This window comes from Thunnus albacares, chromosome 20 (assembly GCF_914725855.1).
Source record: "Thunnus albacares chromosome 20, fThuAlb1.1, whole genome shotgun sequence".
Taxonomy (NCBI): Eukaryota; Metazoa; Chordata; class Actinopteri; order Scombriformes; family Scombridae; genus Thunnus; species Thunnus albacares.
The window spans coordinates 7,754,414-7,767,117 of NC_058125.1; the positions used below are offsets into that span (position 1 = coordinate 7,754,414).

Sequence of the window (12,704 nt, forward strand, 5' to 3'; positions counted from 1 at the left end):
CCAAAATCCTATTTGTCTGTAAATTTCCTCACATGGGGTTTTGTGTGTGCAACAAACACAAACTATTTTAATTTACCCTAAACTTAATATAATATAATATTTTGTTACTAATGTTTAATTTGACTGTTACAAGAAAATTACAATTTAAAACAGAGGCCAATATAACATGAAGGTAGAAACAACATGCAAATGTTTTGAATCCCATCTTCAAATATAAATAAAGATATTCTTTGTACTATAATTAGGGCTGTCAATCAATTAAAATATTTAATCACAATTAATCGAATGACTGTCCATAGTAAAGTGCAAATTAATCACACGTTTTTTATCTGTTCGAATTTTACCATAAATGGACATTTTTCAAGTGTTAATACTCTTCATCCTCAACATGAGAGTGGACTAGATATGCTTGCTTTATGCAAATGTATGCATTTATTGTTGGAAATCAATTAACAACACAAAACAATGACAAAGAAACCCTCACAGGTACAGCATTTAGCTTTTTAAAAATAGGCTCAAATCATAAGTTATGGCTCTCTCAAGCTCAACAGGCAACAGATGGGCACATTGGCCAGCTAAATTTTCCATTACTTCAGTACTGATTAAAGATCACTCCCTGGATCCCTCACTTCAAAAGCAAATCACACAATGTAATTGTGTCCAACCTCACATGGGAAAAATAAGGCTCACAAAAACATCCCTTTACGCCATGGGATAAAAACAGGATAGTATAAAATGAAGCAAACAATAAATAAGTGAGCAGGAAAGAGTGGAAAGGGAGTATAAAAAATAAATTACTTTCACTCTTTGGTCATCATACAGATTGTGTAACTTTGATACAGTGGTGGCTCTCCAACAGTCAAGTATAGTCGTTGGATGCGATCCAAATTATGTCATGCAGACCCTCGTTCTCTACAATGTTAAGTGGCCTGCAAGCTGTAGCTACACATTTAGCTATTGCTGTTGAAAGCTTGCTGCTTGTAGGTTTGTCCATGGGTTTCCCTAGCACACTATCAAGTGTGGTTTGCTGCAACTGGGATTGTTGGAGACTAATGAGGCTGCCTGCACTAGCATTAGCACTTAGCATTTAAGACTAGATGTAATAATAACAACTTTGTTATAGTAATAACTTTAGATTGACAGAGCTTTGAAGCTGAGCTTGCCATTCAAAATACCTTTTTTATCCATTGTTCCTTGCTAGTTGCCATCTGACTTAATGCTAGAGGACAAAACTACAGGTGAGGCAAGGGATCACCATAACAGAACCTGCGTTAATGCGGTCAAAAATAATTAGTGGCATTAAAATGAATTTGGTTTAACATGTTAATTTTGACAACCCTTAATATAATAACAAATAATACCAATCATTTCCCATACACTTAATTGTCATCATATTGCACAATTTTAGCTTTGAAAATATTTGAAGTCAGTGACACATCTTATCAGAGCTGAATTCCCTGTGACAGGACCAATGAGGGTTCATATAGACACCTACACATCCTTCCTGGGTAACCAAAAATCACTCGTCTAAAAATAGAACAAATAACAAGGCAAGCAATCCTATTTTAACATTTTTGGAAAGCCAAGAAAATAATTGGCTTTGGCCTCATAAGATACTCCCCCCCAAAGGAGTCATCAACAGTGTGCAAGTCAGTTTAAAATGTCTGAATCGTCGGTTTGTTGTTTTGTTTTTACACAACCATTTATAATATGATAAAATAGATTTTTTTGGCCACTTGAGGGCAGCACAACAAGCTGTAAACACAAAACTGACATCACTGTACAGAGTTTATATGTAACAGTGGCTTATGTACACATAAGCAGTCACTTAGCGTCATGTTGCTGTTCGCCTGACAAATGTAAATCCAATATTCACTCTTCTTTTACCTTTGTTTTGCTCTCCACCAACTGCAGAGGGATAAATCTGGCTCTTTAGTTGCTAAGTGCTTCACTATGTTCACCAGTTAACTGCTAGTTTTGTCTTTCTGCTGTTTGGTGCTGGCTGGGTAGGTTTTTAGGTAAGCCTTAAATTTTTAGAGCTTCTTTACTGAAACAGCTTCCTGCTGTGGCTGAAAACAATACTAAGAATAATAAAAGTGAAACAAAACAGAGGTGTGAACTCAAAAGGAAAACAATGAGTTAAAAGACTCTAAAATGCTCCATCGCAGAGTTGCAAACTGCAGAATTGCATTATAATTCTACAAGGGATGCCTCTGACATTACACATAGTGATTTGTTCAGTTAGTAATATTAAAATATTTATTAGAGCAGATTTTAAGGCACAATTGACAGAGGCAAATATATTAGTAATCTCTTTTCAAGTCCACATGATGTTGGAATTTCAGTGGGCTAACTAGCTTACTGAGATAGCAACTCTGTTTCTGTTTTTTAAACCTTGCCTACTGACCTGTAAGTTAACCAATTAGTTTATTTCAGCCTCAAGAGCAGGCTTCCCTTTAGAGAATACTTAAATTCCAAAACTAAGTTTGTAGTTGCTTTTTTATTTCAAGCAAGTTAACAGTTTGGGATTTCAACATCTAAGCCATTGCTGTAACTTGTTTTTGTATTTGACACGTGAGGGCAAGGTATGACAGAATACGGTGTTTCATAGGAATTGATTGCTGTCCTGAAAACTGGCATAGGGGATTGTATTATGTAAGGTGTATTAAAATTTAAGAGGTTAAGATTAGCTGGGCTCCGCATAGCATTTGGAAGCATATGACGTCTGGCTGCATAATTCTGAGCTGCAAAAATGTCTGGATCAGCGTCTTACAGGGTCCTGAGCTGACCACATTATTGATGTCAGGTTCAAGTTCATTGCACAGATCTAACTCTTCAGCAAATATATCATATGAATTAAATGAAAGAGTGAAAACTTGTCATCTTGGTACATACAATTCAGAGGGATACTTTTTGTTGTTCCACAATCCACCCAGTGAAAAGATAAAATTATTGATTAAAAAATACAAGAAACTAGGCAAAACAATAATGTGGAAAAAATAGCAAAGCAGGGGAAAGAGGGAAGTAAGCAAATAATTCAGCATTCTATCCAGATAAAGACTTTCCAATCAACCTTTTGTTCCTGTATCCAGAGTGTGGGAGTGATTTTTTTTTTATACCCAATTCTGATCCGGAGTGTTTTAAGGCGGCTTTGCCACGTGACCACAAACTGTGTAATCATGTCATCAGTGAAGTGACCCAGACATGACCCCTAAAGCTACCAACAGCACCAAAATACACCACTATAAGCCTTCATAACAGACCATTGAGAGAGAGAGTGAGAGGGAGGGAGGGAGAAGGAGTGTGAGAGTTTTTGATCAGGCATTCGCAATTATCTGCCCACCCTGGACATATTTCTTACCTGTCATCCCTCGAATTTTGTATCTAAAAGAAACGTAGAAGTTGTCAAATATAGGATAAATATTTTAACACGGTAAATTCGGTAAATGGTGGACTGTAATTCAAGCCATTTACTATTACTTACAAGACTATAATGTAATTGTAAGTAATAGTAAATGTGTCAATTACATTAATAAGTCTTGGACAAAGACAAAGCAACCGTATAAGTTAAATAAAAGTAAGAACCCAAACATGTATTTTGTTTGCATGAGAAAAGGTTAGAAACTGCACCTCTGATTCACCGATTTTTATTCTGTCTGCTATTGTCTGCTGGCTGAAGCACCACAGATAATGCGATTAAAGGTTTATTGGGGCCAAAAGCCTCTTATGTTGATGTTGTTGTCCAAAAAAAACTATGACAATGACAGTGTTCCCTCCTACAAAACCCACCATCTCTCTACACAGACAAATGAACTAACACAACCCAGTGAAAGAGAGGACAGAATAGTTCTCTTTCTGTCAGTGATGGCGCAACACACACCACCACTGCTAGTGATGCTTCTCTTATGTACCCTTTCTGCCAGCTCATCATTCCAGCCAGCTCTGGTGTTAGAAATGGCTAAGATTCTGCTGGAAAACTACTGCTTCCCTGAGAACCTGGTTGGGATGCAGGAAGCCATCCAACAAGCCATCAACAGCGGAGAAATCCTGCAGATTTCAGACAGAAAGACCCTGGCAGCTGTGCTGACAGTCGGAGTACAAGGGGCACTGAACGATCCGCGGTTGACTGTTTCATATGAGCCCAATTTTGTCCCAGTGATGCCACTGATGCTGCCATCTCTTCCAATAGAGCAACTGATCCGGCTGGTGAAGAACTCTGTCAAGCTGGATATCCTTGAAAATAACATTGGCTACTTGCGGATAGATCGGATCATTGGTGAGGAGACAGCAGCAAAGCTTGGCTCTTTGCTGAGGGAAAACATCTGGGACAAAGTTGCTCACACATCCTCACTGATCTTTGACCTGAGGTACAGCACAGCAGGAGAACAGTCTGGAGTTCCCTTTATAATCTCCTATTTCTCGGACTCTGAGCCCCTCGTTCATATTGACACTGTGTATGACAGGCCTTCAAATACAACCAGGGAGTTGTGGACCATTCCGTCGATAATGGCAGAAAGATATGGAAAGAAGAAGGACGTGATTATCTTGACCAGTAAGCGTACCATTGGGGCGGCTGAAGCAGTGGCATATACACTAAAACACCTAAAGAGGGCCATCATAGTTGGAGAAAGGTCGGCTGGTGGGTCAGTAAAAGTCAAAAAGATTAGGATCGCCCAGTCAGAGTTCTACATAACAGTTCCTGTGGCAAGATCTGTCAGTCCAATCACAGGCCAGAGCTGGGAAGTGAGTGGTGTTTCCCCGACAGTCAACGTCAATTCCAAGGAAGCTGTTACAAAAGCCAAGTCCCTTCTGGCTGTAAGGGGTGCCATTCCTAAAGCTGTACAACATATCTCCGACATAATCGGGAGGTTCTATGCTTTCACTGACAGAGTTCCAGCTCTTCTTCAACATTTGCTATCTACAGACTTATTCTCTATTGTATCTGAGGAGGACCTTGCAGTCTGTCTCAACCAGGACCTCCAGACTGTGTCTGAAGATCCACGACTAATCATTAAATACATGCAAAACAATGCTGCCATTGTAGAGGAGGATGCTGAGCTTTACAAAGTCCCAGAAGATCCACAGTTATTACAAGCAATGGTTGATAAAATGTTCAAAGTGGAAATTCTCCCTGGTAATACTGGATATCTGCGTTTTGACAAGTTTGTCAAGTTGTCTGCAGTGGATAAATTTGATGAGCTCATGGCCAAAAAGGTGTGGGAGCCCCTCAAAGATACTAATAACCTGATTATTGATCTGCGCTATAACACTGGTGGATCCTCTACCTCTCTTGCACTTATACTGTCTTATCTGCAGGATTCCGCCCAGAACTATAATTTTTTCACAATATATGACCGAATTCAGAACACAACAACAGAACATGGCTCTCTGCCCAAAATTACAGGCCCAACCTATGGCTCCAAACGTGGGGTTTACGTGTTGACCAGCTACTACACAGCAAGCGTTGGGGAGGAGTTTGCTTACCTGATGCAGTCCCTACATCGTGGCACAGTCATTGGGGAAATCACATCAGGTACCCTGATGCACTCAAAGACATTTCAAATAGAGGAAACATATATTACCATCACTGTGCCCTTCATAAACTTCATAGACAACAATGGGGAATGCTGGCTGGGAGGTGGTGTGGTCCCTGATTCCATTGTATTAGCCGAGGAAGCTGTGGACCACGTTCATGAGATTGCAGATTTTCACCATGGGCTCAGGTCCCTCATAGAGGAAACAGGGAAATTGTTAGAAAAGCACTATGCAATCCATGAAGTTGCACTAAAGGTCAGCAAGGTGCTGCTGAGTAAATGGGCTGAAGGTTTTTACTGGTCTGTGGTTGACTTTGAATCTCTGGCATCTCAGCTGACAGCAGACCTCCAAGAGACTTCAGGCGATCACCGCCTCCACATCTTCCATTGTGATGTTGAGCCTGAGTCACTTCATGAAGTCCCAAAGATCCCTACAGCAGAAGAAGTGGGATATATAATCAACGCTCTGTTTAAAACTGAGCTTCTGCCAGGTAATGTTGGCTATCTAAGGTTTGACATGATGGCAGATGTAGAGGTGGTAAAAGCCATTGGGCCTCAGCTGATAACGTCTGTGTGGAGCAAGATATTGAACACAGATGCCCTCATAATTGACATGAGGTACAACACTGGTGGTTATTCAACAGCCATCCCCCTCTTGTGCACCTATTTCTTTGATACTGAACCTTTGCGGCATCTTTACACTGTTTTCGACCGCACCACAACCACCATGACAGAGGTCATGACATTGCCTCAGGTCAGAGGTCAAAGGTATGGGTCCTCCAAGGACGTCTACATCCTCACCAGTCATATGACCGGGTCAGCAGCTGAAGTGTTCACCCGCACTATGAAGGACCTGAATCGGGCCACAATCATTGGGGAGCCAACAATTGGAGGGTCTTTATCAAGTGGAACCTATCAGATCGGGGACAGCGTTCTGTACGCTTCCATCCCTAACCAGATTGTTTTGAGTGCCATCACTGGGAAAGTGTGGAGCCTTGCAGGGGTTGAGCCTCATGTTTTTGCCCAGGCAAATAATGCTCTTCCTGTAGCACAGAGGATTATTGCAGCAAGGCTGTTAAAGACAGACCAAGGGGCATAGTTTCTCACATTGTATTCTCATTTCCTTTAAAAATGATTCCTTCATTTTGTCCTGTGTTTAACACTACTTCAATGAGAGTCCAGTTTTTAAAAGCTGAATTTGTTAGCAGCCTTGTAGTTAATGTTGCACACAAACCAATGATGTGGTCCACCGACCACAGCTACAGTATATAAAACAGACTTAAACCTGTAATGAAATTTAATCATTGAGTAATGTTTTGCCGATTGATCCTTCATTTAAAGTCAGTAATGTGTCCCAGAACCTTCCCTACTGTGTAATTAAAGGGGAGGTCACCTTGTATAAGAGAGCTGTCAACGCAAGAAGAATCTCATTTGTCTGGTTTTGGTTTTAGCGTCACATGGTTTCAGAAGCCTACAGTAGTAGTAAAAAAAAAAGAATATTTTGATTTTTTTTTTCTTTAACATGGATAGCATTTTTACATGGGTAGCATTCATACAAAAATGTATTTGTTCCAAGATCAAACAGCTGCCTCTGCTATGACATTTACTTTTACATTTAAGGTCTTAATTAATTTTACATTTAAGTCTCCCTGCCTGCATGCAGAGAGACTTGCAGTGAATGAGTATGTATGGATTCAGTGTATATCTCATTACAGCAAGGCACTTATAAGTTGTGGATAGGATCAAACCTTACATCTATTTATTATCCATTAAAAACACTATAGAGGATATGTCTGATAATCCATTTACATTACAATTGCCTCATTTCAGTGTGAACAAGTGAATAAGTATTGTGAATCAAACAACTTTCAGGTTTATAAATATCCACCAAACATCAGTATTTAAATTACATTAAACTTTTTCATTTATACGATGACATACAGTATAACCCCACCTGTATAATTTCATTCACATTATGTTAAGTTTTTCTCTTTTGTTTTCAAAAATCATTATTATTATGTGTGTTATTTCCTTTGATTACATTTTAAATATAATGCATTGTGAGGTAAATATTCTGTCAGCCCATATTTATGGATGAAAAATGATTGGATCATTATATAGATGTATGTTAATGTATTTCATTATGTTGGATAATGTGTTGTTTTTTGTTTGTTTGTTTGTTTTGTTTTGATTTGATTTTTGGTAAATGTCTTTGAATTCCTGTGATTCTTTGCTTTTTGCTTTGCACTGTTTTTTCAGTCTGGTGTAATGATGTCTGAGCTTGTTTTATTTCCTAACTGCACAACTGACCAGCAGAGGGAGCACGTACCAAACAAACCTAAAATGAATCTTGCTGTTCACATCCAAAGGAGACACACTCAATCACCAACTAAGCTGAAGTGCTGCCATTAAATGTGTACCATTTATGAAACAATAAATAATTTAGTGGTCCTTCTTATTTTAAAAATGCTTTCCTATATTCCTGTATGACTATGAAGGAAATATTGAGCAGTCATAAACTTTAAGTTTTGTGTTGAGTTATATGGCAGTCATGAATTTTAACAGTTTTTACAACATTCTCTAGAGTCTAGTGTTTTCATCTTCGAAAACAAAAGGAATTTTCCACTTGTATACTGACACCAAGGGGCTTAATAATTAACAGTCACTTACCCTAGCAGGGTAGAGTATTTTCACCAGACCTTAATCCTTTTCTAGATATTTGTTACTTACAAAGCTGACCTTACATGACACAGGTAGCTTTAAATAGTTGTTCAAAATACCTTGTGTAAATTTAAGACCAGTATCTTTGGAAACACCTTCTGGTTACTACACCTACTTGGCGGGGTTGTTATTGCCTTACAGAAGGACTCAGGATAATACGATTAGAGGTTTATTGTGGGGTAAATCCTCTTACAAGTGTGTTAACAGAACCCTTGCAGCCAAAACAGTGCCATTTGACAAAGAACCTCTTCGCAGAAGGAGGTTCGTCTCATCAGCAACCACTTGCCATCCACTCACCCTTTGTCTGACTAAACTGAGGAAAATGGCAAAGGCTCTCTTTCTCCTAGCATCTATGCTAGTTTTGGGAAATGTTGTCTTTATCCATGCTTCGTTTGATCCCAGTCTCATCGTAGACATGGCAAAGATTGTCATGGACAATTACTGCTCCCCAGAGAAGCTCCAAGGAATGAAGGAGGCAATTGAAGCAGCCAGCAGCAACACAGAGGTTCTCAACATCCCTGATGCTGAATCTTTGGCTAATATCCTCAGCGGTGGAGTCCAGACCACAATCAGTGACCCACGCCTGAAGGTCTCCTATGAGCCAAACTACGTCCCTGTGGTTGTCCCGCAGATGCCTCCCTTGCCCCCTGAGCAGCTCATCGCTGTCCTCCAGACTTCAATCAAACTCGACATCCTGGAGGGCAACATTGGCTACTTGAGGATCGATCACATCCTCGGGGAGGAGGTCGCTGAAAAGGTTGGCCCTTTGCTCCTAGACCTGGTCTGGAATAAAATCCTGCCGACTTCAGCTCTGATCTTTGACTTGCGTTATACCAGCAGCGGGGACATCTCAGGAGTCCCCTACATTGTGTCTTACTTCACCGAAGCTGAGCCTTTGGTTCACATTGACAGCGTGTATGACCGTCCCTCAAACACCACCACAAAGCTGTTGACTATGTCCACACTTCTGGGGGAGAGATATGGTATAACCAAACCCCTCATCATCCTCACCAGTAAAAACACCAAGGGCATTGCCGAAGATGTTGCCTACTGCCTCCGTAATCTGAAGAGGGCCTCTATTGTGGGCGAGAAGACAGCTGGGGGCTCAGTGAAAGTCGATAAAATCAAAGTGGGAGACACTGACTTCTACGTTACCGTGCCAACTGCAAAGTCCATCAATCCCATCACCGGCTCCACCTGGGAGGTTACAGGTGTGACCCCTGATGTTGAAGTCAATGCAGAGGACGCCCTTGCTACCGCCATCAAGATTGTCAACCTCCGTGCCCAAGTTCCAACCATCATTGAGGAGTCAGCAACCCTGATTGCTGACAACTATGCCTTCGAGGATGTCGGTGCTGATGTTGCAGCAAAGCTGAAAGGGCTCCTAGCAAACAGTGAGTACAGCATGGTTGTCTCCAAGGCCAGTCTGGAGGCTAAACTGTCCGCTGACCTGAAGACACTATCTGGGGACAAGAGTCTGAAGACCACAAGCAACACCCCAGTCCTGCCACCAATGGTAAGACCCTTCTACATTGATTTTTGGTTGAGATAGTAATTGTCCTTGTCAGTTGTTACTTTCTTTTTAAAAGTCCTTTTTCCATTTTCAGCACTTAGAACTTTTATTTGGACATAGAAAAATGTACATCCAGTGATTTTGCAGTTCAGTGGATAAAATGTATGTATGTATAGCCTGTGTTTTAATTGAGCTAAGGGGAATCCTAATGAATGAAATTAAAGTCTCTATCAATAATATGATTAAATTATGCAATATACCATATGAATAAAAAAAACCTTCACCATGCTCTCAGTGCAAATCTGTAAATCTTGCTTGTCTTTCTCCCACAGGACTATTCTCCAGAGATGTACATTGAGCTGATCAAAGTCTCCTTCCACACTGACATATTTGAGAACAACATTGGCTACCTGCGTTTTGACATGTTCGGAGACTTCGAGGAGGTGAAGGCCATTGCCCAAATTATTGTTGAGCATGTCTGGAACAAAGTTGTCAACACTGATGCTATGATCATCGACCTCAGGTGGGTTATCCTGCTCACAGCGCGAGGCAAAGCTTCCATTCAAAATGCTATGTGTCCATTTTTGAAAACAAATCATTAACCAAAGCTGCTAAAGCTCATCAGTCTATGTCTAAATATAGAGGATTAAGTCAGTAAAAGTGGGGTAATGATTGTATGAGGATTGATTTATTTACTGCTAATGGATATTTCTATATTTCTAGAGGATTAACTGAATGCACAGAGTTTAATATACAATTTTGGAAGCCTGGGAATAAAAGGAAGACGGGATCATTTTGCAGATTAGTTGCTCAATAAAGTCACTTGATCATAACTTCTTGCTTAAAAACATCTCGCTATATGTTACCTCACCTCAGCCAAGATGAGATAATGCAGGTTGACCTTTATCAATGCAAAGATTTCTGTAACTGCATTTGCAGGAACAATCTTGGCGGCCCAACAACAGCCATCTCAGGCTTCTGCTCTTACTTCTTTGATGCCGACAAGCAAATTGTGCTGGACAAGCTGTACGACAGACCATCTGGCACCACCACAGAGCTCCAGACCCTGCCTGAGCTCACTGGTAATTGAAAAAGAGATCAAGCCATTGAATTTTATTCATTGTAACAACCTTTACTATCACTGTGTGATATCTCTGGCCCCTACTTTTAGATGAAAAAAAAATTGTGGTGGGTCTGGCTAGTCCCTGGCTAGTAAAGTCATTATTGAATGCATCTTTGTTTAGCAAGTGAGATTTATTTTATTTATTTATATCTTCTACATGTTTTGTTTAGGAATTATACTGTAGCTGTGCCCTCAGTCCTGCCCTATGCCTTCATCCAGGACCCCTTGCCCATTCCTTTTCTCCTCCTATTCCCTCAACTCTTTTTATTTTCAACCATTCATCACTTCTCTACCTCATCTGCCTCACATTTTAACCTCATTCTAAATCCATTTTACCCTCACTTTCAGGCATAAGGTATGGCTCCAAGAAGAGCCTGATCATCCTGACCAGCGGAGCGACTGCCGGTGCAGCAGAGGAGTTTGTTTACATCATGAAGAAGCTTGGCCGCGCTATGATCGTCGGAGAGACCACCGCCGGAGGCTCCCACCCACCCAAGACATTCCGTGTTGGTGAGACCGACATCTTCCTCAGCATCCCCACTGTCCACTCCGACACTGCCGCTGGGCCAGCCTGGGAGGGAGCTGGAATCGCACCTCACATACCCGTCTCAGCTGATGCTGCTCTTGGGACCGCCAAGGGCATCTTCAACAAGCACTTTGCAGGCCAGAAGTAAAACATGTCTTAAACAGAGCCAGGGGGTTTCAACAGTCACTTATGCTTTGGCAGCCAAATGGTTTCAAGATTTAGAATCTAGACTTGTTCAAGAAGTGAAGAATGTAGGTTAAGCACAAAATCCAGAGTGTAATCTGTTATTTGTTCTTGCAATACATAAGCCTTTTTAGCCTGTTTGCAATGTAGAGCAAAGGTTCTAAAGCAGGATTTACTTCTAGTTTTTATTTCTGTTGAATGCTACTCTGGCTGAAGGTAAATGAAGATGAAAAACTGGTTATTTTGTGAATTGGGTATGAAGATGTCTGTGTCAGTTGCATCATCAAAACACCTTTCAAAAATTAAATTTTTGAGAAGTCACTTTTGTAACAACAAAAGTATACACTAAGTTGGGGCCTCTGTAAAGTAATCCACTACTCTGTTCAGAAAACATCACATGTGATGTCCACATTGTGTATTGGCAATGCTGTATGCCCATTATGCAGTGAACTTCATGCAGTGTGGACCTACTTGGGTTGTATCAATTCCAGTGGTGAGACACAATAAAAAGCCAAAAGAAATACAAAACAAAAGTGTGTGTTGGTCATGTTTTACAGCAACAGAAATGGTTTTACCGCTACATAAGTCAATTTATAAATGTGTCCTGTATCTACTGTACACTATACTGGACATGCAGTCTTTTTTAAATTTTATACTGTAAAACTATAACCATAACACTTGGTATCTCTAAAACTGATTGTTACAAGATTTCTCTTTATGATGCAGTTCACCAACAGTAAAAAATATAGACTTCTACAATGGCTACATCTGTACTTTACAGTAAACACATTCTCAGCATTTAAGGAGTCATCCAACAGAAAAGCAACAGATAATTTCATCATAATTGAATGTGAAGTATACCACAAGCAGAATCAGCTTTAGGGGGTGTTGTGCAGCTTTTCAAACCTTGTTTTTTGTCAGTGAAAAATTGCAATTTTGAAGATTACACTGTGTTTAAGGACTATTATGTCAAAGACTACAGGAACATGTTAGTCCATGATGTGTGACACCATCGGCGGTTTTCGTGGGTTATGTCCTTTGTAATGGCACTATCAGACCAAAAATCTGCCCTAATAACTATATTTACATACATCACCACATGGT

General features: G+C 40.3%; 1 protein-coding gene across 2 annotated transcripts; it reads left to right on the forward strand.

The window, feature by feature from the left end:
• The first annotated feature begins 3,813 nt into the window (after positions 1-3,813).
• On the forward strand, positions 3,814-12,133 carry rbp3 (retinol binding protein 3). Of its 2 annotated transcripts, XM_044338682.1 has the most exons (5): positions 3,814-6,600; positions 9,523-9,771; positions 10,101-10,291; positions 10,708-10,850; positions 11,240-12,133. In XM_044338682.1, exons 1-5 carry the CDS (start codon positions 3,865-3,867, stop codon positions 11,563-11,565), a joined length of 3,645 nt encoding a protein of 1,214 aa, XP_044194617.1. In that variant the 5' UTR covers positions 3,814-3,864; the 3' UTR covers positions 11,566-12,133. The 2 variants fall into 2 exon arrangements, with proteins under 2 accessions (XP_044194617.1, XP_044194616.1); XM_044338681.1 differs by lacking the exon at positions 3,814-6,600 and having other exon boundaries at positions 8,434-9,771.
• Positions 12,134-12,704: the final 571 nt, after the last annotated feature.

What these genes read in the sequence shown, in the direction of transcription:
- rbp3 (XM_044338682.1), top strand. Translation starts at nt 3,865, where the DNA reads ATGGCGCAACACACACCACCACTGCTAGTGATGCTTCTCTTATGTACC. An exon ending in TAGCACAGAGGATTATTGCA is followed by an intron (nt 6,601 to 9,522) that starts GCAAGGCTGTTA and finishes ACCGCCATCAAG; the next exon opens with ATTGTCAACCTCCGTGCCCA. An exon ending in CCCCAGTCCTGCCACCAATG is followed by an intron (nt 9,772 to 10,100) that starts GTAAGACCCTTC and finishes TTTCTCCCACAG; the next exon opens with GACTATTCTCCAGAGATGTA.